The sequence below is a fragment of the Limanda limanda genome, chromosome 15 (genome assembly GCF_963576545.1).
Source record: "Limanda limanda chromosome 15, fLimLim1.1, whole genome shotgun sequence".
Lineage (NCBI taxonomy): Eukaryota > Metazoa > Chordata > Actinopteri > Pleuronectiformes > Pleuronectidae > Limanda > Limanda limanda.
The window spans coordinates 9,230,922-9,256,597 of record NC_083650.1 but is presented as its reverse complement, the minus strand read 5'-3'; the positions used below and the strand labels follow the sequence as shown (position 1 = coordinate 9,256,597).

Genomic DNA, 25,676 nt, shown 5'->3' with positions numbered 1-25,676 from the left:
CTTCACCCCCTGTAGACTTAAATAGGTGCTTTTAAAAGTATCTAGTTTGCTCTGTCAACGAGAACAGTGACTGGTTAGAGCTTAGATTTCACTGCAGTTAAAATAGATGCCATTAGTCATCAGTAGTTAGAACTGGGCTAATCCCTTTTCCTCCAAGTATATGAAAACGTGTTTGTGTTTAGTCATGTTTCCAGCAGAACTAAGTGTGCAGCTTTTGTTCCTGAGCCTCGTGCACGACCCTGGCGAGCAGATGCACGTGTTCACATCAAACATTCGTGCATTTTTTGGTTAGGAGAGAGAGAGAAAAACAGGGCCGCTTGCTCTGAAGTCCGGGGAGGTTTCACCTTGAATAAATTGTAAATATAATTACAGTAGAAATAGATTTTACACATGGGTAATTATGAATTAATGATCTCCAACCCATGAGACAATATGAATTAACTAATTGATGTAATTCCATTTAAATCTGCTTGTTTAATAAATCAAAGTATTGCTGCAGTGCTCATTGATTTTGGAGTCTAATCCAAAAGTAACTACATAAATTTGGATTGTTTCATATAATCCAGTGGATTATGTTATTTACTGTTTGGAAAATTGGATTGCAAGAGTAAAAAAAAAAGAAAAAAAAAGTGACTGAGTCCTGTAAGTAGATGTGCATGTGTGTGTCCGTGCTTGTGTGTGGGTCACAGCTGTGCATGCGTGCAGGCTGTGGGGCTCTCTGAGACCTGAGTGAAAAATCCTCTCTCTCGTTTATCTTGTCCAGGTGGGCAGGCAGTAAGGCTTGACAGAAGATGCGACGGGGGTGGTGGCTCGTCAGATGGCTGGGGACAGGAATGGCAATCCTCTCTTTGCTAACCCACAGCTGGGGCCAGGACACAGAAGGTATGAGCACAGCACACGGCGCTGACACGAACACCCTCCGGTCTCGCTTTTGTCACCTCGCCGTAGCGGCAGTGCCGAGAGGAAACGTGTAATGTGGACAGGGCAATGTTTCTTCTCTCTAGCAGAGGAGCGACTCGGTATTAAAGAAACTTTTGCGCCATAGTATCACACTGTTCTGATGAATAATGTGCCAATGTTTTAGCCTGATGGTCTTTAGTTACACAGTGTGGTTATCAGGGCTGGACGATATGGAAATCGATATTAGGAATTAGCACGATAAATATCAGTTGTTATACCTCTTCACTTACACAATGCATAATCAAAATCTCTCTCTCATTTATATTTATATAAATAAATATTTTTATAATATTGCTATTGATGAAAATTAGTTATTAATAGTCTTTTATTGCCCAGCCCTTCTAGCTGTAGAGATTCATTATTTATAAGAAATATAAATGTGTATTGTCTCTGGGGCAGATACTTTTTTATTGATTTTTTTGCTGGAAATTAATAAATAAATAATTATTTTCTAAGCTCGTTTGAACACAATGTACGTAAGCAATGAACAATTTTCAAAATAAAGCCTATTCAATGATGTGTGGTTTTGCTCAAAGCTATAGAGCTTACAGTAAACAAAGAATGAGAAATGTGCAACTTTCTGCATTGATTATATAATGATTCAGACAAATTCTAGATCCACCTCTGTTTCGTCTGCAAGTTCATACACATGAAGGTTTTCTGTTTATATACTGCTGACAGCCATTTAACATTACAAGTCTGCTATTGCCAATATTAACAGTGAGAGAAATGATAAGTTTTAGTGCTAAATGTTTGAGACAGCATACAGAACTTTTCCTGACCAAAGTTCAATGTGGACCACAGCTCTCCACAGACAGAGTTCTTCAGTGCAAGTAACTTTGCTCTCCCAGTTAATTTCTCCCTTTCAAATTTACACAATATCTTTTTTTCTAAAAGACATTATATAGAGCTAGGGCATAAATCCAGCTCTCTTCCTACACAGTTCAGTGATTGCGCTAAGAGGATTCTCTTTGTTGTTTCATGTTTAAGTCTCCCCATTACAGAGGGGATCAGGCATTCATAGCCTGGACTCACTGACTTCATAGCAGATGCCACTTAAAGTGAATTTCCGTCTGTATAAGACTGGCAGGCCTTTAAACATGCTGCTGACGGGTGAGATTGCACATACACAGACCAGCCTCAATTTCCCCCCCGAGCAGCAACATAACATACAATTCAGGTCAATTTTGAGATTGCTTTCTTTTATGAGACTTGTTCTCTTTATCTGAACCCTGTTTTCTTCTTTCTTCTCGTGCATTTCCTGCTTCCCAGCATTACTTGACAAGCTCACTAATGTAAAAGTATTTAAGATATCTGCATCATACCACTTACTGTCAATTGAACTGCGATGTTTGGTTTTAGAGGATTGCTTCAAGCATTTGTATGATATATGATTTGGTAGAGAAGCGGCTCCCTGTTTGACTGACTGAGCCTCTGAAAGTGAACGAGTGCCTTGTGGTTTCCTCTTCAGATGAAGATTCTCTCCAAAGCTCCGAGCACATTAATAGACATGTTGTGTTGTGTGGTGTGTGGGAACCGTTGACTCAAAACATAACAGCTGTGGAACTCGAGAGCAGCCTGGTGGAATATGGGTATGTGAGTTACGTCCTTTACAACTTCCATCATCTTAGGTACACAGAGATATGATTCATTTTTAAGTGTCTATTTATCAAAGCTTCATGCGGTGCTGGGAGACGTACAGGTCAAATTGTCCTGATTAATTAGGTTCACCGACCTTGAGGTGAAATTAATGTAAAGTCGCTGAAGCGTCAGTGTTTTTTTCCTGCTCTTCTCTGTAGCATTAAGAGATCAGAATGACAGCACCTTTACATGTGTCTGGGGAGCATTAGCATGGAGCATGTGAAAGGATTTTAATGCAGAGACATAACTGCAGAATATATGCCTCCGCCAACGATGTTGTGTTCTCACCCCTGTCTGTTGGTTTTTATGTTTGCTTTGGCCGTAAGCGTGAATTCAGAAAAAACAACCGGACGGATTCCCATGAAAGGATTCAGAATGATCCAGGAAGAACCCGGTACATGTTGATGTGAATCAGGGCGTGGATCTGGGATTTCAAATCATTTTTCTCCACACCATTTGACATTGAACTGTTTGCCTCGGTTTCCCAATAGGAATATTCATGGTTCGTTACGGGGAAAAAAAACGATCCTTTCAGGTACTGTTGTCTTTAAAATCTCTCTTATAGACAACATTTGACAGGTGTTCTTTTATAATGTTTTATTTGATCTTGTTTTTACTTTTTACTCATCTGTAAAAAAATCTAAATGTCTGCACCTTTGCTCTGTTGTTGAGGGAACTTCAAATTGCTTTTAAATAAGTTGACATTTTATCATTTTGTTTGCCTTCAATTTCTTATTTATAACCTGTAAAATAATGTGTTTTGAAAGGTGCTATTTAAAAAAGGTTTCTTATTATTGATACAGATTGTGACATTTGGTGCAGCTTGATTTAATTCAAGGGGAGTGTTTCACTCTGATGACATTTCCAGTTATTTTAGAGTTCCTGTTTGCAGTTTTTTATTATATCATATGTTTTTCTTTTATCCTCACATCCTCCCATACATTTATAGAATCTGTTAAATGGCTAAATTATCAAGTTGCCTCCGTTCGTCTTCCTCAATGATCAAATCCAACCCTGTGTGAGAGAAATCATGTATATGTGTCGCTAATTTGTTTTGTCAGTTGTGTTTTTAGGGGAAATATAATTGCTTCCCTGGATTATGTTCCCTGGCACCGTTTCTCATGGTGTAGGAAGGAAGTGCTTCATGTTTGCATCACACAGCAGTTGTGGGAGGTCAGCATGGTTCAAAGCGCAGGATTAGAACCTCAGGAAACCAGGGAATTTGCATCCAGTCCTAGCGTGAGTGTGGTCGTGGTTTAAAGCAACAAAAGCACTTCTGATGAGATTAAACATGTTGTGTTGTGACTAAATATAGTTCTGATGTTTAAATCAGAAACACCTACCTTCACCAAGTGTTGTGGGTGCTTTAAAATAACCAACAAAATGTTAGACTAGTGTTTTAGCTTTCATGAGTGAATGTTGCAGGAAAATGGATTAAATATTGTCAGTGAAAGCTCTGTCACAAATTCAGTGTAAACCTTTTGACACATGGTAAATATTTGATGTATTTAAAGAAAAGCATTGTTTTTTTCAAAAACTCTTTAGAGTTTTGGCTCTTCAAGTCTTCAAGTTTTTTCCCTACAAGAAATGATTCTTGAGCATGTGCTTTTTGAAGTTGTTAAAGTCATTCACAGGTTTTTTAAGGCAACCCCACATTCATATACATATGGATTACATATACACATATTTTTCTTCATAATATCAAATTGTCACACCTGTCTGCACCAAGGTTCATGGCTTGACATTGACTTTATTTGTTTGGTGACAGGCGTGTGTTTGATGTTGTATGGGATTAATGCATGGAAAATGGAACCTCTACTGGTCAAACCAAAATGTGGTAGATTTTTCCTGACCGTTATCCTGGTTCGGGTTAAACTGCGCCCTAATTCTATAGATTTTTCTTTTCACAATTCTCGGAGTAGATCCTCATTTACCACATTTTAAATCAGCCAGGTCTTCATCTCTGCATTTTTGTTTATATCTGACATTTTATCGTGACTGTGATAAAAGTTTTCTCTATTGGGATCACGTGGCTGCAGCCTGTAATTTGACCCGTTGCTGACACAAATGATTATGTGCGGTGAGACCGAGTGTATCAGCGTTGTTGTGGTTTGAAGGGTGAGGGCACACGCGGGCTCTGCTGTGTCGGTGCCTCCCTCCACCGCTCGGCGGCACCCAGGGATGATCTCAGTTTGAGTGGGGATTTTCACCGCCCTCAACACCACATCCCTCATCTTCCCCCTCATAAATCTCCCTGTTCTTCTCACCTCAAGGCGCCCTTGGCTTTTGGCTCTGTCAACTTGTTTGTTGTCTGTCTATCAAATGAAAATAGCTGCTGGGATTTTTTTTGGATGGCACCGAGCTGTGAAGGCTGTGTACGTCACAGTGTCTTTGTTTAATTAGCAGGGAGACACTATGAACTGCATTCTTCTGATGAATGTGACGGTGGACACAGTGTGAGGGAACTGGGCTGACCTTGGAAGCGCTCGGCTTTCTTAAACTAATTAATTAGTGGATTTAATTTTAATTTTTAGAATGGATATTTAATTATTCAGTGGAAATGTTCTTCCGTAGATTAATGCATTCATGCAAGATCACTTCAAAATAAGTTGCATATTTAAGGAAACGGTCCGTTGCAAGTACTGACTGACTAATGGATAATTCACCTTGAACAATAATATTAAAAATACATATTGAGCTCAGAATTTCTTTGTCTGGCAAAACATTACCTTACTAAGCCAATTAGAAAATGCAAGGACTGTTCTAGGATCCTCTATTTATTTATCCTCTATTTACCATATATTTTATTCCCTAATTCTTAACACTTTAGCTGCTTTCACTTATCATGAATAATACTCAGGATGTAAATGGTAAATGGATTTGTATTTATATAGCGCTTTTCTAGTCTGATGATGACCACTTAAAGCGCTTTACAGTACAGTTTCACATTCACCCATTCATACACACATTCATACAGTGCATCTATTCACAGCACTTTTGTTATTCTATGGGGGCTAATGAGGGTTCAGCATCTTGCCCAAGGACACTTCGGCATGCAGATGGTTCAGACTGGGGATCGAACCGCCGACCTTCAGGTTGGAGGACGACCACTCTACCCCTCAGCCACAGCCGCCCATGTGCGCCATCCTTTCATTTTTCTCCTCTTCACCTTGTGTCATCTGACTGACGCAGCTGTGCTGTCGGCTCAATCGTCTCTCCCAACAGAAAAAACCTTTCTGACTACATGTGCATGTAAATCCTGCAGTGCGCCTCATGTATGACCATTGATCGTTGCGTGTGTGCAGACGAGCTTTCCCAGCAGTTTAACAAATGGTAATGAAAGGTCAAACTTCAATCGGAAGCGCGGTGGACAGATGCGGACCGCCCATACCTCCAAATCCCCGGCCGCTAAATCCACATGTCAGACAAATGCATGTATGCACAACATGCTCAGCTATAATCGTGTGTGTGTGTGTGTGTGTGTGTGTGTGTGTGTGTGTTTGTGTGTGGTGAGGACAAGTTAATATGCCCGTGGACACTTCTGCCATGTGACATCAGTCTACCTTCCTGTCTCAACCGCATCCCTGTCCCTGTCTCCCTCTTTTCCCCTCATCTCCCATCTGCACATCCATTTTGATCCTTGATTGTTTGTCTATTTTTGGGATTGTCTGATTAGGGGCCAGATGTGCAGACTGTGTCTGGCTGCAGCACAGGCCTGTGGAGTGGGGGAGTAGTGGAGAGACAGCAGGAGGGGGTTTTAAGCTGCTCACCACTAGGCTGTAATCAGGCTCTGGGAGCATAAGAAGGGAGGAGGGGGCCAGTCTTGGTAGGACTGGACCCTGCGCTGCCTGGGATCATCTGGTCCTGGAGCTCAGTGTGTGAGCACTGTGCACGCTGGCCCGTTGGCTGGAAGTGTGATTGCAACCTTTGCTCTCCTGCCTCTGTGGTTAACCTCACAGGGAGACAAAAATAGGCAGCCATGAGGGGGGGGGGGGGGGAGTCTGGAGATGAGTGGGAGGGGGAGCCTCTGCAAGGGATTACACTTCAGCAAAGTAATCCCCGTCTCTCTTCCATTATCAGCCACTAATGATTTACGAGATGCGGCAGGATTTCATTTTCCCCATTTCTTCATCACCGCTACAATTTCCACCGCTGCTTTGTTCCCCCCCTCCTCTTTTTTTCTCTCTTCACCGCCTGTCTCTCATTTCTTCTCCATTCTCCCCAAACTCATGACCCTTAAAAAAAAAGTGCGTACACAATTACAGAAGCCCCACAGAGAGACCCACAATCCGGACGATTTGTTTGGAGAGAGAGGATGATTTGGAGAGGAAGAGATGGATGGAGACAGAGGGGAAAAAAAGGCTGTAATTACATTTCTTTGCCATGAGAGACATGTTGCATGTAGAATCAGTCATCACTGTCTTTCTCCATATTGATCTAGACGTGTTTTTCCTCTCAACTACATAGAAATGGCTGAATATCCTTATGTTGACGTGGTGTGGGTTATTTACAAAAGAAAAAAAAAACATTCCCAAATACTACTTTCTGTTGAGTTGGAATTAAATTCCTGAATTGTCAGTTTGCTGTGATCTGTATGTGATTATAACTGCGTCAGATCTGCTGTCTTGGGGGAAGTGCGGTGGCATGAGATCAAAGCTGCAGCAATCACTTCATAAAGAAAACAAAATATTGTTAGATTCAAATACTTGGCTTCCATCTGGAATTTCATATCGCTGCTCAAGCATGTGCGGAGTAACATTCCTGGCGGAGACGGAGCTTAATCGCGAATAAGTGAAAATAAATCCACTGTTGTTGTCAAAACGCAGAACTTATGTCTCCATATGGACCATCAGTTTTCACAATCAATTTTTTGGTGCAAATTATTCTTATATTTAGCAACTTACTACATATTAGAGAGCAAATTAAGCCATATATTTCAAAAATGGATGGCAAATGTATTTTCTCAGGTATGCAAGGCAGCAGGCATCTATAATGTCAGCACTGACCATTGAAATACAATTGTAAATGTATTGTGTCATTTTTGTTTCCTTGACTACAGCGCCTGTGAATATTAACGCTCATAGATCAACGCAATGGTGTTTTTGGAAAGGTTTAGCAATTGAAAAATCAATTGTAGCTTTTTCAATAACAGCAATCTGTGAGTACATCTGGTGGGACTTACTAACCTGTAAATCACAAAACAACACGGTGCAGTAATAAAGCTACATGACATGTATCGTAAGTCTGACTCTGATGATGTGAAATGTACTGAATTGAACTTCAGCAGATCAATGCTAAATCCATTAGGAGACAAATTTGATGAAAAAAACCACTAAGTGCCTTTTGCTATGTTGTGGTTTTGGTTCATTATTCAGTGAACTGTAAATGGCAATTTGTAGCTTTGTGAGAATATGTAAATAAAACTATAATTTTCTGGAGTCATGAAGAACATAGCAGGAGATTCTCATAGTCAGACGCGTTCACAACAATAGGAACATTTCTGATATATTCACATGAGGGCCGACGAATGAGTAAAACCTCCTGGAGGCATGAGGTATAAAAGCAGCACATTGACAATCTCTAATGTTGTTCTTTTTGCAAGTTGACATCACGAACCGACATCTTCTATGTGTATGGTACCTCTTTTACATCCTGAGATACAATATCTCTTGAAAAATTACACTGGGAAGCAGACAGTAAATGTTCCAGAATATGTCCACAGAATCTGATTTGGATATTAAGATTCTCAAATACAGCCTTTCAAATGCGTGTCTGAAAGTAGTTATACCTATGTGTTATGACACAGTTATAACTCTCCCCCTAACGTAACAGATTGCTCCTCTGTATTTACCTGCTGTCTGTACACGAGCAGCCATTACCTGGCAGTATGTGCCGCTGGACAGCTTCCCTTTGACAGCGTCTCACTGTCCTCTGCCAGCCCCTTTTGGACCAGTCCCAGAATGCCCCTCTGCCCCACCAGGCCTAGATCCATATAAAATAAACTCTATCAGTTTGACTGGGAAATTAAAACGGTGTCCTTGTTTGTCTCCACTCATCCCTGTACTGGGCCATCCCCCCCCCCCTCTCCCCCCGGGGTTAGTCATGAAGTTATAACCTCCAATCTTAAGTTCTTGAGTAAGATCCTGGTCACACCAGAGGTCAGCGCATGTTTCCTCCCTCAGGTGGAGCACGGGCACCGTGGCTGAACAAGAAGAAATGATTTTTTTCCGGTCCTCGCCTGAGGAACCTTACATAGACGTCAGACGTTCCCTTATCAACAAATGGAGGTTTGATATTTATGTGAAAGGGTTAGACGCGTTTGCGATTGTATATGGGCACACAGTATGAGGCATTATATGATAAGAGGAACCTCGTGGGTGAGCTGGCAGTTTGCCATCCATCTAAAGGAGGAAAAACGAGTTCCTATTTTCTTCTTCGCTGCTTCTGCCCTTTCATAAGAATCGTTCTCTCTCTCTGCCTCTCTTTGTTCAGTTCCTCTCCTTTGATGGTTTTTAATGATTTTACATCGGGGGGGTGGGGGCAAGCATGTTTCGCTGCAATTCATTGCATCTCTAAGTAATTCAAGAAAGAGGCATCTGATCCTTTCAGGGTTTTTCTGAAGGTGTGATTGGGTCAGTGCAGTCTCTACCACGTTGCTTATTAGATCACTTCTTCTAAATATGTTTTGTTTGTCGCGATATCCACCCTCAGGTGGCTAGGGTTTGATGTATTGGTTGCTAAAAGGGGGCTGTGGCAGACCAAGCCACTGGAAAGAAAACGCTATTTAATCGAGTGGCAGGTAAAATGCTGTTTGAAACAAAATGTCAGTGAGCAGAACTGCCTTGTTGCTCAAGTAATGTAGGAGTGGATGAGCTGCCTCGTGAATTGCTTAGGAAGCAGTCTGCAAAGAACTAGTGTGAAAAAACATAGACTGGTGATGCATTAAAAGATTTTCACTTTCTCTACCATGAGAGTACATAGACACTTTGCATTCCCCAAAACAACTACCAGTTGACTTTGGTCCCGTTCAGACGTGGTATTAACTTCCATCCTGAGAGATCCGGTTCCAGTTTATCTGTTCACATTTTGACTTAAATATTCACACACTCACATTCAAACAGCAAAAAAACAATCGTCCCAGACATCTCTGAACAGCAGCATCTGTTAGAAAGAGAAAACATTAACGAAGCATTTCATCATTTCATTGTTGTCTGATCAATTTTGCCCAGCTCTTGATTCTTTTGTGAAAAGTAATTTTTTTTTTTAGGGGAGATTGTTGGATTGTTCAAGCGTTTTACGAATTGATTGAAGCTTTCTTGCATAATTCTTCCCCCCTCTTACGTGATCCCTCTTTGAGACAAGCAGCAATCATTTTGTAATTGAATTTCCACCGCCTCAAGTCAACATTGTTAGGCTGATTAGTGAAAGGATCGCTTAACGTGAGAGCAAATTACCCCAAGGTCAAAATTAAAAGATTTTGATTGTGTTTGGATAAATCCGCTGAAGTGTACAGTGCCCTGATTACTTATTTCTGATTGAATGTCGCTTATTTTATTTGTTATGTTTCCTCCATTTTGCCATCTCTGACTCCAGCACCACTTTCCAGCAGCCATTTAATTTAGAACAGAGATCAGGTCATTGAAAGCAACATTTTTCTGAGACTTACTGAATAAAAAGCCTCTGCGGAGAAAACAGTTTCACTAAAAAAGATAGTGAATAATATAAAAGTAAAAATTGTTATCATGAGGCTGCTTTTATTTGCCAAAGGTAAGCACATGACCCATTTCAAGCCAACGGATGCAACACACCAACAAAATCAAATGTGTCTACAAAGATCTTTGCTGCATGACATCACTCTGCTTTCTTCTCCTGTGTATTTCTCCACTGACTCTCAAACAAAGGGATAAATGCCACAAACATATTAAGCAATGATTGCATCACAGTACTGGCCAATAATAAGTCAAGCTTGGAGATCCAGTCTCGTGCCAAACCCAGTTAAGCTCCTGAGTCAGTGGTTTGTTTCCAGTCAATGTGACTTTCTGCGAACGGCAGTGTAATGTGTGAACATTTTACAATCCTGCTCCTGTTAATGAGGCAGGGTTAATCAAATCTATTTACATCAGATACCTCCTCATCTTCTCTGACAGTTTTGTCTTTGGTCAGGCTAAATACAGTTCACTGAGCGGCTTTTGACCATTGTTTATTTTTTTTAATGACTAAATGGACTTCACCTACGTCTTTAGTAGTTTAATCAACCACTCACAGTGCTTTACACTGCAGGCCATACACCGTTACACACTCACAGTCGAACACTCTCACACTGATGGTTTAAACATCATCAGTTCAGTATCTTGCCCGAGAACACTTGGACCTGTGAACTTGAGAAGCCGAGAATCGAACCACCAAACTTTTGATTAGTGGACGACGAGCACTGACTTACAGAGATGAAGGGGAATGTGACATTTCTTTCATCTCCTCTGCTTCCTCTTGACTAATATCTTTCTTAGTATTGATTTGTATCAAGAGCAAGACCTACAGCTCTTTCTAATAAAAAAAAAAGTCTTGGAAACCAGAATATTTTACCCAAAGAAATAAAGTTCATTCGAGACACAGACACAACTCTGGTTACTGCTAAAAAAACACAGCATGCAAGCCTGTTGAATAATCTGTTTGAAAACCTATAGACCTCAGTGACTGAGCGCCCCATGCTGCTGCGTACCCTTCTCCCCGAGCCGTGTGATCAATGCCTTCTTTTATGTAGCTCCCACTATTCTGCTCCGTATTGTTTTTGACTGGTTACCATTTTAAACATCTTTGTCTATTTTTTCCTCTCGACTCTACCTCTTTGCAGTGTGAAACACAGACTTCCTCCTGCACCAAATAATCTCCGGATCTGCTGCCATTCTCATTCTCTGTTAAATCAACCTTATCCATACATCTTAAAATGCAATCGTGAGGATTTGTAGGATTGGTAATAATCTGTCAGAACGGGGAGTGAATAAATGAGTAAATTTCCATTTATACTTTGACTATATTCTGTAAGGATCTCTGCATTAGCATTAGCACTGCATATCAGATAGAATAATGTCACACATCAGTCTGAAACTGAAACATCAGTTCAACTCTGATTCTACTTCTACTTCTTCTTAAGTTGCATCTTTGTGCACATACGATGTCATGCATAATCAGAACGCCCATACACCCCCACAAAGACAACTTCACAAGCAGAACTGCAACATAAAGCGGCATGAAAAGAACACAAATCCACAATGAGGGTGAAGAAGAAGTCGCGTCAACATTATTATCACGATGATTATCTCTGAACTCTGAGTCACTAGCTAAGCTTCAGCACATAGTGGGAGAAGTCTCTCATAGGCAGTGGGCTTGCTACACACACACACAATGTTCTATGGCTGCTTCAACTAGGTTGTGATAGCAAAAAAAATATATTTACAGGTATTTGTTTGTTTGACAAAGCAGTATTTAAATCAGAGGTTGCTTTACTCATGACAAAAATGTTCCACACTCTGAGGGATACATTGATTAATCTGATTTCCAAAACCCACGTATCGGTATCAGGACGGAAAGAGTTGGATCTTTGCATCACTAGTGTCTACACTGGAGATCTTTTTCTCAATGCAATATGCGACTGTTAGCACTGCAAATGGTGTAATTCTCTATTTCTTCTCACTCTGCCCTTTTGTCTTCACATGTGTCTCTTACAGCTGCAACTACCATTTAGAGCTTCACATGTGCACATGCACACTTGTGTCTGAACACACACATTCAATACTAACAGAACCGTCTGTGATTTGAAACAGCTTCTCACAATGAGTGCAAGGAACTTTTATTTCACAAGTGCCCACGTGTGCGGAGTCTTTCAAGACTGGTTGCTTATGTCTCTGATTGCGAGATGTGACCCACTTGCTCTGGTCATTTTGTAGCTATTAAAGGAAACCCCTCATCCTGCTATTTCTTCTGCAGATGGTTACAGGTTTTCTAATTCCAAAAAAAATACAAAACTCTGAAAATGAACAGCGGCTTAAGAGAAGAGTGTAAAATGTCTACATGTGGAAAATTGCTCCTCAAGGACTTTAGATAAGCCAAAGGTTGCTTATGTTGACAAGCATATTTCCTTGGTTTGTGACGGGACTTTCCCACCTGGTCGGGAATAGAGGCAAAATATAAGCTCAAGATAATATATATATATGTGTTTGTGTGTGTCAAAATGTTCAGATCGCAACACTTATTTAAATTAAAAGTCAAAATAAGTTACAAAATGCAGTTAATGATTACATTGAATACGTTATATTTCAGCCCCAGGTTTTCCTTGCCTTTTAATTGGTAATTATTGTGGGTATCTACACTTTGGAAACAGCAATTATCACAAATGCAGCAACGTAACATCCTGAGGTTTTTATCTCTGATTAAAATGCACTTTCAAACCTCCACACTGGTGAAGGCTCATCGGTATGCATATTTAATGAGGAAAAACTATCCAGTGTTTTTTGCACCAAGCAACAGGTGCACGGTCGCACAACACAAGTCAGGGAACAGACGGCGGGTGTGAAACCCAAGAGCGATGACTGCTGATGGTGTCGTTGACCATGTGTTTCTATTCTGTCCATCTCTGATAACATGTAATGTAAGACAACACCACCTGGCAACAAGCTGCCTGAGATTCAGTGTCTTATAAAATGAAGGCATCTTTTCAAAGAAACAAAAAACTATGTGGAAATGGTATCCAGTGCATTTTCAAGGTTTTTTTTCCCTTTTCCAGCACATAAGTATATATACTGAGAGAAATTCTTTACCTTGATCCATATGATAATGTTATAATTCAACCCTCTGTCTTAAATACAGTCGGCCAGCCACTACTAGCAGTGGCCATATTTCCAAAATCTACATGTTTCCATCACTTCTCTGTTGAAGCCTTCTACAGTAAATCTTCACTAATACTGTCTCTCTTTTCTGCTATTTTCTAGGATCTGTTGTTCTTGTTATAACAATCTTTCTTTCCCCTTTCTTAACATCAGAGCTGTTCTTGTACCAACTGTTTCACTCCTTTCTTTTCTTCCATGCTTCTGCTCCGCCTCCCTCTGGCTCCACTAACCCCTGACCCCTTCAGACTGGCAGTACGAGGGTAAGAGGGCAAACATCTGTTGTCTGTTTTCCTCCCTTTTTTAAAATGTTTTATTACATTCTCTTTCACCATTTCCCTCTCCCACCATCTTCCCCACTCTCCTCCCTATTGAAAAGCATTTCATCCTCAGCTCTCCTCACATGGGCTGCAGAGCGCGTCTCCTCACAGCACGTATTCCTCCGCTCAAGACATCTCCCTTCCTCCTGTCTCCTGCTCTCCACTTCTCCTGCTGCCCCATCTGCTGCTGTCTGTCAAGCTGCCATTACCTGTGTCACATGTGCTTGTACCATCTAGCTGCTGTGACCTCCATCTGTGAAGCCGCTCTCGTCAGTGCTCTGCTTATGAGGTCGCCACATGCTTTGACTGCCCTGTGTGTTCGGTGTCAGTATCGTACCGGCCATTCCTGTTGATGGAATGCTCAGAGTCACTGGTGCCACCTTCTGGGTGTCGGCGTGACACGTAATGGCAGGACAGGGAGAGACTGGAACAACATTTTGACATTTATTTTCTCAGACCAATGTCACGTCGTCGTCTTTTTTTCGATGTTCTGTTGTTTGGCAATTCTACTGTACATTCAGAATTTTTAGTAAGAATCAGGACAGAAGTATTAGACCCAAATTTAAAAATGTTAATTGACAGAGCCCAACTTATACAACATTAAGAATAAAAATAACAAACAATAATAGTAAACTTTATATTAAACAGACTACTCATGAAATCATTCAATCAATCAAAAATAATTTGTTAAATATAAACCAACACGGTATGTGTATACAGGACTAGAGAAATTAATATGTTGGTCAAATATATAAGCTCATACTGACATATTGGCATCAACATTTCCAAAATGCATCAATATGAAAAGTTAGATTTGACAGATATGTACATTTGTGTACATCTTGTGTAAAATGTTTCTATTTGATAACGACATTTAAGGATTAGGATAAGCTTTTATTATTTATTTAAAAAACTGTCAAATTATTTCTCTGAATCTACATGCAATATGTATTTGAACATATTTTAGCTTCCCCCTCAACTAAATCTAACTTATTTGTAGTTCGTTCTACTTTAATATGCAGCCCTTTTTTATAAATCGCCCACTTAGCCAAGCCAAGATGGACAACATACTGTTGGAATTGCAAAGTCAATGAATATAGCAACAGGAGCGTGTTTTATGTTAATTTTCCTTTTCTCCTTGTGTTTGCAGAATGTAAGCTCTCCCGGCCGGGACCCCCGGCAACCATAGTGACCATTGACGAGGAGAGCCCCAACGGTACGTTCCCCTCCTACGCTACTTACTCATTTCTACTTCCACTTTATTCTGTATATCTTAAATGCCTCTGCACTCGAGTGGTGTGGAATTCACTGCTGGGATCGTTTCTGTGCAAGAGTGAGTTTTGCTTTTGGTAATGCAATACATATTAATACTTCCCCTGCAGGGACTGTTTGGTGTTGTAGTGTGAGAATACAGTCGCGGTGCTGATGGCACTCTGGGGCAGGCTGGTTCCAGGAGATGTTTTGTCAGACGTATTGGATGGCCATTCTGAATGTGTTTTAAATTATAGATTCAAAGAAATCCAGTTGTTCCCGGTGTGTGAATTTGTTCTGCTCTCCCTGGGCAAAGCGAAAAGTGTGTGTGGGTCCGATTGAGTGATGGCAGATGGTGTTTGGCACACAGACGTGACATGGGGCTCCATTAATGAGTAGTGTGCTCCCTGCGCAGGTTGTCTTTACTGTGGTCTACCTGTGCTACAGGAGTCGCTGACGCGTGGAGCAGACAAGCAGCACTCCAGTGGGTCAGGAGGAACTATTCTGCTGCTTCTTTTTCTGTTCCTCCTTCATCCCGCTCTGCTTCCCCCCGTCACCTGCATCCACTTCTCAGCTCTCTGCGGTTTTCCTCCTCCTTTCCCTCCTTCACCCACATGGTTCTTTGCTTTCTAAGTTTGCCATCTGCATTCTGTTGATGAGCGCTCGTGTGTGTGTGCAGAAATGCTTGTGTGTATGCGATAGGAAGTGCTGAGTGCTGCTTGGGGAGGAGCTATGTGTCCATTGAGGGAATGAGTGATGCATCTCCCTAAATGGAGCAGGTGTGTGTTTGTCTCACTCACTTCTCCCTGCAGATATTAGTTCTGCAGGTTAACAGGGTTTAATGAGCAGCTCTCACTGCCGAGAGGATCCAGGGCTTGTTTATACTATATGAATGCAATCTCACAGATGCTCCATGTCCAATCCATATATTCTCCTGGCACTGCGTTGTGGATGGGAGTGTGTCCTAATGAGGGAGATTGTCTGTGTGGGCGTACAGTACGCGCGCACCTTATGTGCATATTCCGAAAATCCAGAGAGCATGATTGGATGGCTTTGTGTCAGATCAGGCCGGTATTTGTCAGCGCGATAGCTTCCAATTCGGGCTGTCATCCTGTCTCTCCTACTTCTTCCTCTCCGTGTGCAGCTGTGATTCGGGACTTTGATCGATTGCCGGGGGAATGTGTGAGATGGAGGGAGCCAAGCCTCGCTCGGCCCACGTGTGCCGACACACTGTTTGTCTGGGATTTGGACTAATCCTCCTCATAAAGCACTCATTTACCTGGGATATGGGGCTCTTGGGCTCCTGCGGCCTTTTATTTATATCTCCTTGATAAAACGGCCAGGAGCCCGTCCTCCCCATAATGGAATGTAAAACAGGCAACCCGCCGTTATTGACTGGAGCAATTATCCCTCTAAATGTGTTTCATCTTTCCTCCTCTGTCACACAGGAACCATACAATTGGCACATAATAAGATCCCATCTTTTCTGAGCATTTGCCTTTATATTCATTCACGACAGTGACTGGGAAGGCAAAACAACATAATCACCCGTCTGTCTGGCTTTGTTTGGACGAGGTCAGAAATGATAGACAAATATCTATGAAATCCAGTTTCCATTGTGTTTCTCCCGAGAGCATATTTCACATGAGTCCAAAAAGTCAATAAAGCACAAGGTTCCCAGTGGAGCAGGTGTGCTGCTCAGAAACATGTGCGAATGTCAAGCCACTGTGTGTTTTCAACAGTTTGTGGTATTCATTGATTGTGTGGGGCGGAATTATATTCAACTCTGTTAAGACAATAACAGCTTGGCACAGGCAATAATGTGAAATAAGGCCATTTTCTTGCTTCTGGCTTGTTTTTTTCATTTCAGCTGGCTGTGGTTTTTATTCTTTGAGGTTTTCACTTTAAAAAAAGGGGGAGTTGTCACCAGGGGATAGCAACCCAGTTGCTCAAATGAAGCGTAACATGTTTAATTTATCCAAGCTGATGCTTCTGCAGACCCACTGACAGGTGCCAGACACAACACATAAAGTCTCACTCTCTTGCAGAGTGGATATCTATCGGGACAGATAAAGCATGTTTTGTGTAGGTCTGTGAGCTAAATCCAAAAGCAGTTAATCAGATTGAGGAGATTTCGATCTCGCTGGATGTGTGCAGAGTAGAAAGAGGCAGAGCTAGAGAGAGGATGTCTTTCCTCATTGACAAAAAGCTTCCTACAACTGAGGACGCCATCACCTAGCTTTTATCCAATCTCTTGCAAATTCATGATTTATACCAACTGGAGAGTGTGTGTGAGGATCCTCGCACGACCTTGGTTTCTTCGAGCAACAGCTTATAGGAAATCAGGAATGATTGAGCTGAAGGGCTTCATTAGAGGGAAGTCAATTTAGCATTCTTTTACATGCGGTGCATGCTTAGGTGCATTTGCTCTAAATGCTGATGAATCGATGCGACTTGACGAAGGCTCACGCCCACGCGAACAAGGCAATCAGCGTTAAGACCTTCCATAGGCCAAGGATGCTTGCGCATGCTTGACCTTAGACATTAGCCCCTGGAGATGCAGAAGGATCTAAACAAGTTGTTTAATGGGTAATTGAATCCTCACCAGTGGCGATGCTTTAAGCTTTGGAAAGGTTCCTTGGGGTGTTGCACCTTTTCTATAGCACTGCAACTCACTGGAGTTGGGTTTAACCAGGGGCCACAGTTCCTTCTCAGTTGAGCCTTTATATGTATTTTAATTCATTTGGGAATTAAATAGATGTATAAAACTGTTTAATATTGTATTTGTTGTCAGCAAAATGTAAGTCTATTGTAAATGTCTCAGCAGCTTTATGGTTTCAGCCCATTGAGTCTGTGATGTGCCTCGACTCACAGAAACTGTTTTGACAAGCGTTTTGATTGGTTCGTTATGAGCCTCCCATTAAGGCTACACTCACCATCAGTCTCAAAGCCATGTACAAGAAAAGTTGATAGTAAAAACGTAATATTCATATTGCAAGCTGTTAATATAATCACCTATTAAACAATGCAGTGTAGAATGAGGTCCAGTATCTGCTTGCAAAAGCCATTCATTATTCCATAGTATTCCAGTTTCATGGCAATTTTCATGTGGTTGTTATTTTTATTGTTATATCTACAGGTTTTATTTGAATACGATAGTGAGAGTAAAATCAGAGCACCGCACTCCATAGTACTCAGACCTATAATTGAGGGGAAGGGAAGTACACTCTTCTGGGAGTCCACATCCTAATTCCACCTCCGCCTCCACACGCTTGACGCTGAACGGCACCAACGTCAAACACACAAAGTTCGTCAGATAGAAAGTATGAAGACAAACAAACTGAGAACTGTTTATCAATACAAGTTCACTTATGTATATTTTAGTGCCCCACAGTACATTGCCTTTCCAAGGTGTATCAATATATTTTAAAGTTAGGGTTGGTAATCCTGGAATAACCCTTTAAAATAAAACTAAACTGATACATCCCGTCCAAACCACATGAACGTGCCTGACAACTGCTAGAGGCCGACTTCTGGCTATCGTCTTCGCTGTGTGTGAGATGAGAGCACAGGCGGAGTGGAGGCAGGCAGGTTAGGTACTGACTGACAGGTTCGCCATCATTTCATTCGGTCCAAATGAAATGATCTCCAGCCTTCTTGTTTTCAGACAACTTTGTTTATTGATTGCTATCGGGACGCGAATAATATTTTGACAAGTAAGACAAAGTATTTCAGAAACAGATTACTGACCCTACCTTTAAAACAATTTGAAGGATGAGGTTAGCAGTTGATTTTGTGTTACATCCAGTATATTGAGTTATTTGGACAATTTGGGGGATTTAAAGGGCTTTTATTTGTTAATTGAACAACTGTGTGTTTTGTTAAGCAAGAGAGGAAAACCTGGTGATATAAGTTCATCATTCAATTATATCTTTTTAATATAAAGTGCTTGTGATTTCTCAGTGATTTATAGTGTGTATCCCCATTCGGCCAAAAAATAACGAGATATGATTTATGGTCCATATCATCCAGCCCCCGAATGTTTCCGCTGCACTTTTTTATTTTTAGACCCAAGACAAGTGGCGTCAGCGCCGCCTTGATGTGGCATTAAAAGATTTGAGGGAGCTGAAATGATGGCAAACAGGGAAAATATGGAGTGCCAGTGCTAAACAGCACACGGTCTATTTAAAGGTGTCTTCTCTCATCCTGGATAACCAGCTCTCGTGAGCCATGCCAACTTTTCTCACGAGAAACGTGACCAGCTTCTGTGTCTCACTGGTCGGTTCCCGGTGTTTGAAGAGCTTGAAGGCGGCTCTGGAAAGTGTTAAATGTGTTAGCAGGTTTAAACAATTAATGAGATGAGCCAGCCTATGTGAGTTGTTTCTTCTCAACCACCATGGCCTCATTAGCTTCTCTGCTTAGAGTTAATTCAATCCCTCACACTGTTTCTCTCTGCTGGGCTCGTCATTAGATTGAACGTACTCTGTTGTTTCAGTCCTGTAAGGTAGTCTGTTTCAAATCTTACTGTGCACCTGTAGAAAAACCCTTCACCCTTCATAGTAACACGCAGAGAGATTATCTCTGTGAATCCTGCATGCTTTTCTCAGACGGCGGATTTGAAACCTGAAATGGAATTTGTAAAACATGTTATGTAAATTGAAACTGAGCTAGATGGAAATTAAAGGTATACATTCATTTTAGGGGAACTTTTCCTAATTAAAACTGAACTTTGTCTGACCTACCTGAGAGGTCTAAAGTTTGTCTTCCTTTAGTTTCACCTTTGCCCAAGGGTAGCACAGCAATGGGCCAACAACCTCCTGAGCTTGTAGCACGACGTCTTACTATGATGAATCTTCAAACACCTAAAGTCCTGAACGCCACTGGTTTCAAACAATGCTAGTTGTCAGCAGGGGAGCTGAGTGATGTATGGGACTTTCAGTGGAGTCCTGTACAAATAGCAAGGGCGTACTGTGTAACCCTTGAGTGGGGTGAAAACGCCATGATCCCTGGCCTGGAGAGGATAACGAGGCAGGGTGCTCTGCCATTTGCCATAAGTGAACAAAGTTAACTGTTGGCCTCCTGCCTATATTCCGTGCCAGGGAACTACTCACAGTCAGTGCCACAAATGACAAATATAACGTATGTAGTTCAAATACAGTCGTTGCTCTCACGCCAGATAAATTCTGTTGCCTTTAGGGTCCATAATAAAGAAGTCAAACCCAACAAAAAAAACAAAGTTACTGATGTTACTCGCAGCAGCTCCGGGGCTTTCACTGTGGTTGCGTTCACTGTGGTAATGGGATGATTGCGGTTGTGGTGCATTACACATTTCTTGTTAAATCTATTTTCTGCAGACTCGTCCTAATGCTACACTTTTCCATTTACCGCATTTAATTGGGCATAAAGAACAAGGAGACTTAACATCACTCCTGCCTGCTCATTACAAAGGGATGTTCAGTGAGCACTGTGCAGCTCTACTGTTTGACACCGTATGGGAAACTTTGACCTTGAAGTGACAGGACATCGAACAGCCACAACATAAACACATTCAAAAACACAGTGTTAACTGCAATGATAATATCTTGTTAACAACACAACTTGTGCGTTTAGATCAGGGTGAAGTGTCTTTTATCAGTTTGTCCACAGATGGGATTGTGAGATGACTCTATAGTCAGGGTCTCATTAGGCGGCTACACTCACATGAACTACAGCAGACGTAGCAGACAGCTACTATAAGAGGCTACAATCTATAGAAACTATGTTAATGTTTCACTTAGAATAACCTTTCATTACAGATGTTCTGATACTGACACCAGCATCGGAAAGGCCTCTAATAATGGCAGAAATGCAGAGTCGGGTATTGACGAGTACTCAAACGTTTCTACCCTCAGAAATAACTTCTTCTTTGCTGCTTCAAATCAGCAGTTCACCACTGGCAAGTATTGTTTGAGGGTCGTGAAGAAGAAGTGATTTCTGGCAGTGTAGTATTAGCTAGAGCGATTAGGCAATTTCTCACTGTGGAAAGTCCCACAAGTAATTTTACTGGTTTAAACTTTAAAGTATATTTTGTTTTGATAAACTGGGAGTACACTTTAATGGCTTTTTAAAGGATGTAATTGTTGAGTATTCCTAGATTTATTTATTTGTGTTGTTTTTAGTTATGACTAAAGAAGTTCTATGGAATTGTGCCAGACTATACAACAATGAATCATCACGTCCATAAAGGGTTAACAGCATGCAGCTATTAAATATGTACCTATATAGGTGACTTTTTTTTAATGTAGGAAGCCATGGGAAATAAAACTATGTCAGGACAGCGCTGCTTCTGATTTAACCAATCTTCTTTTCTTTGCATATATTTTTTGACACATGCAAAAACTCATCAGTGTTCACTGAATGTGCAAGCAGAGTACAAACCTCACACTGCCACTTAACCCCTTAAATCTTCTCTTCACCGTTTCATCATTGAGCATATAAACAGAATTGTTAGTAAAAATCTGATTTGCTTTGATTGTTAACCAGTTTTGATTTTAATTTTCAATTTGTACATATGCAGGCTGACTCTAATTTTTGCTGATCAGGACTTACAATTTTTCTGTTCGTCTTAGAAATTGCAACTTTGCAGTAGAGGAAACATTTGAGCTCCAGCTGTGAATCCGTTGCTCAAGCATGGGAGCACTGAGTTTGAGCATTTGTGTATTTATTTTTTTATATCTCTATCTGTGTGTTTATCAGTGAGTGAGGGATACAGGGTGCCTTGTACGTGGATTTAACTTTTTCTAATCAGCTTCATGCAGATGTCTGATTTAGGGTTTGATCATGTTCTTTCTGTTCCCTAATGTGTTCCACACACACACACACGCTCACACACACAAGCAGGTCCCAGTTCAGTTCTATGATCGCGTCCAGTTATGATGATTGCTAGGTCATCAATATATAATTAGAGCTGAGCTGAAAGGCTGGGATTAGTGCGCAACACCTGCTCCTTGTGGATTAGAGAGCACAACAGAGGGCGGCACATTCACTGAGGCTCAATTAGACACTACACAGAGTACTTTGTGACTGTACCTCAGTGCTAAGTCTGTGTTTTTGTTTAGTTCATCTGCCTCACAAGCCATTATTATTATTATATAACCTGATTTATGGTAAACTGTCTTGTTTCCTGTGTGGCCTGCAGAAGCCTGTATGTCCCCGTCTACTTAGCCCTAATTAGACTACTACTATTCCGTTGTTTTCCCTTTAGAAGTGGAGAACATGTTTTAGTGTTTGATGTGCAAATAAAGACTGCAATTACAGTACATTGTGGAGATAAACGGTACGCATAATTACTTCTGTTGTTGCTGTAAATCACTTTATGCTTATCCTCATTATGCTATAGAAACAGACCTTCAATGTGTTTTACGCTGCACTCGATAGTGGTTTGCATGACCATGCTTTGAGTCGCCAGGGTTTAAAATATCAATGCGTGTTTCATTAAAGGAAATCACAACATGTTAAATGAATGGTGCGAATTGATTCACCCAAAGTTACCTTAGTTCTTCCTCTCACCAGATTTCCTGTAGAAAGAACAGGAAAGAAACTTGTTTGGTGTGTGCGCCCCCCCGTCCCTGGTACACAAACTGGGCACACAAACTTTACTGCATTATTCAAGCTGGTTCTCCCCTGAACGTGGCGGGATTGTCAACTTAGAATAATAGTGTCATAATAGAATATGTGTTTCTTTAATTCACATCTCTCTGAGGGAATCGCAGTGTTCTTACACTGCAGCATCTCCCCCTCCCCCCAACCCACATACGTGCAGAGACTATAGAGCAGAATGACAGCTGCTTGTCTTACACACTGTATGTGGCACAGAGGAGTGCACCGGGGAAATTGCTGCAAAACATTAATACTCCTTGTTGGCTTCTTCATGTGCGACACCGCAATAAAAAACGGCTCCATGAGAACACAGTGACAGTTGTTTACAAATGATGTAATGAGCGAGATATTTTACCTTTTATACTGTAACTCAATTGATATTGAAAGAGGTTTTTTTTACCCCATCTCTTTCTCTCTGTCTCTCTCTCTCTCTTTCTCTGTCAAAGCCCCAGTGCCAACACTGTATTCATCAGTAGAGAGATCCTGGATCCTCTCCACTAAAATAACGATGCCAAGTTTGTGGACACGATAAGACCGCTCGGGGCAATTTAAATGATGCCGGCCTTGTCTGGCTCCATTCTGACTCCGTCATGGAATTAAGGTTAATCAAACCCTCCCTGAAGCTGCTGTCAACAGGAAGGACCAAGTTCTTTGCTGTGTGACAGCCCCTCACTAAATAATATTGGTTGTAAATTGTATATATTGATAGTAAATTGGTTTATTTTTGCTTCAGTATATTAAAGAAACGCATATATTATCTGAGCCCAATAAACTGTGGACCACGTGTGTGTGTGTGCGCGCTTGCAGACATTTTATTCTTTAACTTGTGTCTGCGGTCTGTTTGGAATGGGCTGTTTGATTGGTCTGTTGTTATACTGGTTGCACCTTTCTCTCTGAAACGGTTACAGGGACCTGCACTAATTACACTGAACTCCTTGGCCTTCTCTAAAACAAACTGCAAAACATTTTCATCCTGCTCAGCACCTGAAAGCTGCCTGTATATCTTTGGATTTATTTATGCTCCTCTCTCCTCTGTTAATAAGATCCGGAGCATTCATCAGTTAATTTCCAGCACGTAATGGGATTGTGGATTAGTCTAATCCTCACATTAGGCTGAGCAGACATTAAAATGATTGGTCATTCATACTTCATGTTTAGATCTCATTTTCCAGCAATACAAATTTGCAAGCAGAATACAGAGCGTCAGTGGCGAGCAGCGGCAAGAACCGAGTGCATCACCCACACAAACTAACCTCAGTGGCTGCTGCACCAATGAGGAAAATGAACCAGAGGAAAACATCGTTCAGGACAGTAGAAAAAGCAAATCTCTCCTAAATTCCCGACCTGTCCTGTTTGATATGTGCCGTCGGTGTTTGTTGAGCTGCAAGCCTTTCCCCTGTGCTGCCTTCACCTTCCCGGCTGAAGAAATGTTCGGTGTATTCCTTTGAACTGACAGAAACATGTCATATGTGCAGTAGAAAAATAAAGTAAAAAAGAATCACTTGTGTTAATCTTCAAAATATTTACCATTAACTGACAACGACTCGCTCCAGGGGCGAAGCAGCATCCTGTAGTTTCTTTACCCACTGTCTCGTTGTTAACTCCGGACACTGACTGCAGACCTTGTGCAGACAACTTCTTTTTTTTGTCAAGACGCAATAATGTGTACAGAGCAAATATTTACACCAGCAAACAAAATGAGAACATTTAACACTGGCTCACAAATCACAGTGTAATTTGCCTGTTTACTTGCTGCTTTCTCACTGATCTGGTGGAAGGTGCAAGCTGAGTCTTCACCAGCACACTTGTCTATTGCTAGCTAACATCCACAAATATACCAACTCCCTCACGTATAAAAATCTGTTAAAGTCATCCTCGCTTCCAGAGACATATGTTTAATTATTCATGCAAACAGGTGAAATCAGATGTTGTGACATGTCTGACATGTAACAACAGATGTCACTTTCACTTGGGTATTGTTCTAATTGATGTCTATTTTTAACTTTTAACGGTTCAGGAGCTGTTTGCCTTGTTGCCTTGGTGACATTAATGGACTGCGCTCTACTTTGTGCTTTTCAACCTTTTGTTGGACAAAACCATTTCCCACGCTTTTGCAATTCTGGGAAATCAAGTTGGCCGATTTTTTAAAGTTGTATAGTTTGCCCAAAAGATAGGACAGTGGTTTAAATGCCATTGGTTAATTATTGGGCAGCGCAGTAGGTTTAACCTTTCAGCCACAACATTAAAGCCAGTTACCCGTTTTAATGTTGTGCCTGATCGGTGCATCCTGCTGGGACATTTACAAGGCGCCTGTTTCTTCCTGCAACACCAAGGCAGTGTGCCAAGGCTGATCCACTCTCTGTTTTTCCCTTCACTCTTTTGATGTGTCTGCTGTTTGTGAGGCAAAGAGAGTAATCACGCATGTTGGTTCCAAATGAGGCGGGATGAGATGAAATATCCATCAAAGACAACAACGGGAGTGACATTTAAGGCGAGCGGATGCAGTGGTGCCTTATGTTTGTGGGTGGGCATGGATCTTACCAGTTTTTTGGGGAGGAAACAGGTTGCGCGAGTAAATTGACGCAGTTACGTGCAGAAGGCGTCTGGTGAGTAATGAGATTTCTTCCCCGTGGTACTCTACCATCTATTTTGAATGAAGACGGGAATACTTTAAGTGTATTAGGGGTACTTTAAATGACACTTCAGATCTTGGATGCAAGCCACAGTGGTAGAACGGGCTCTGTAGAGGGAGACCTGACAACTAATGGCCAAAATAAAAAATGAATTCAAGCTGTGTGTACAGTAATTTAAGAAACCTTGTTTCCCAGCCAAAACGTTTTTATCAAATTATTTCACTGAAAACAACTCATTCGTTAGTTGTGGGTGAATATTTTTTTCAGATTTTTAATAAGCTTTAATTGTTTAGAGCCTTGATTCTGAGGAGCAGAGGCTGTAAAGGGACTTTGGGCATCAAAGGATTTAACGA

General features: G+C 41.2%; 1 protein-coding gene across 1 annotated transcript in view; it reads left to right on the top strand.

Moving 5' to 3' along the window:
• Positions 1-791: 791 nt before the first annotated feature.
• LOC133020718 (protocadherin-15-like) overlaps positions 792-25,676 on the top strand; it is a 137,472-nt gene continuing 112,587 nt past the window's right edge. Inside the window, exons 1-3 of the mRNA XM_061087409.1 lie at positions 792-882; positions 13,730-13,744; positions 14,952-15,017. Coding sequence (XP_060943392.1) covers positions 792-882; positions 13,730-13,744; positions 14,952-15,017 — 172 coding nt within the window. The remainder of the gene's footprint in view (positions 883-13,729; positions 13,745-14,951; positions 15,018-25,676) is intronic.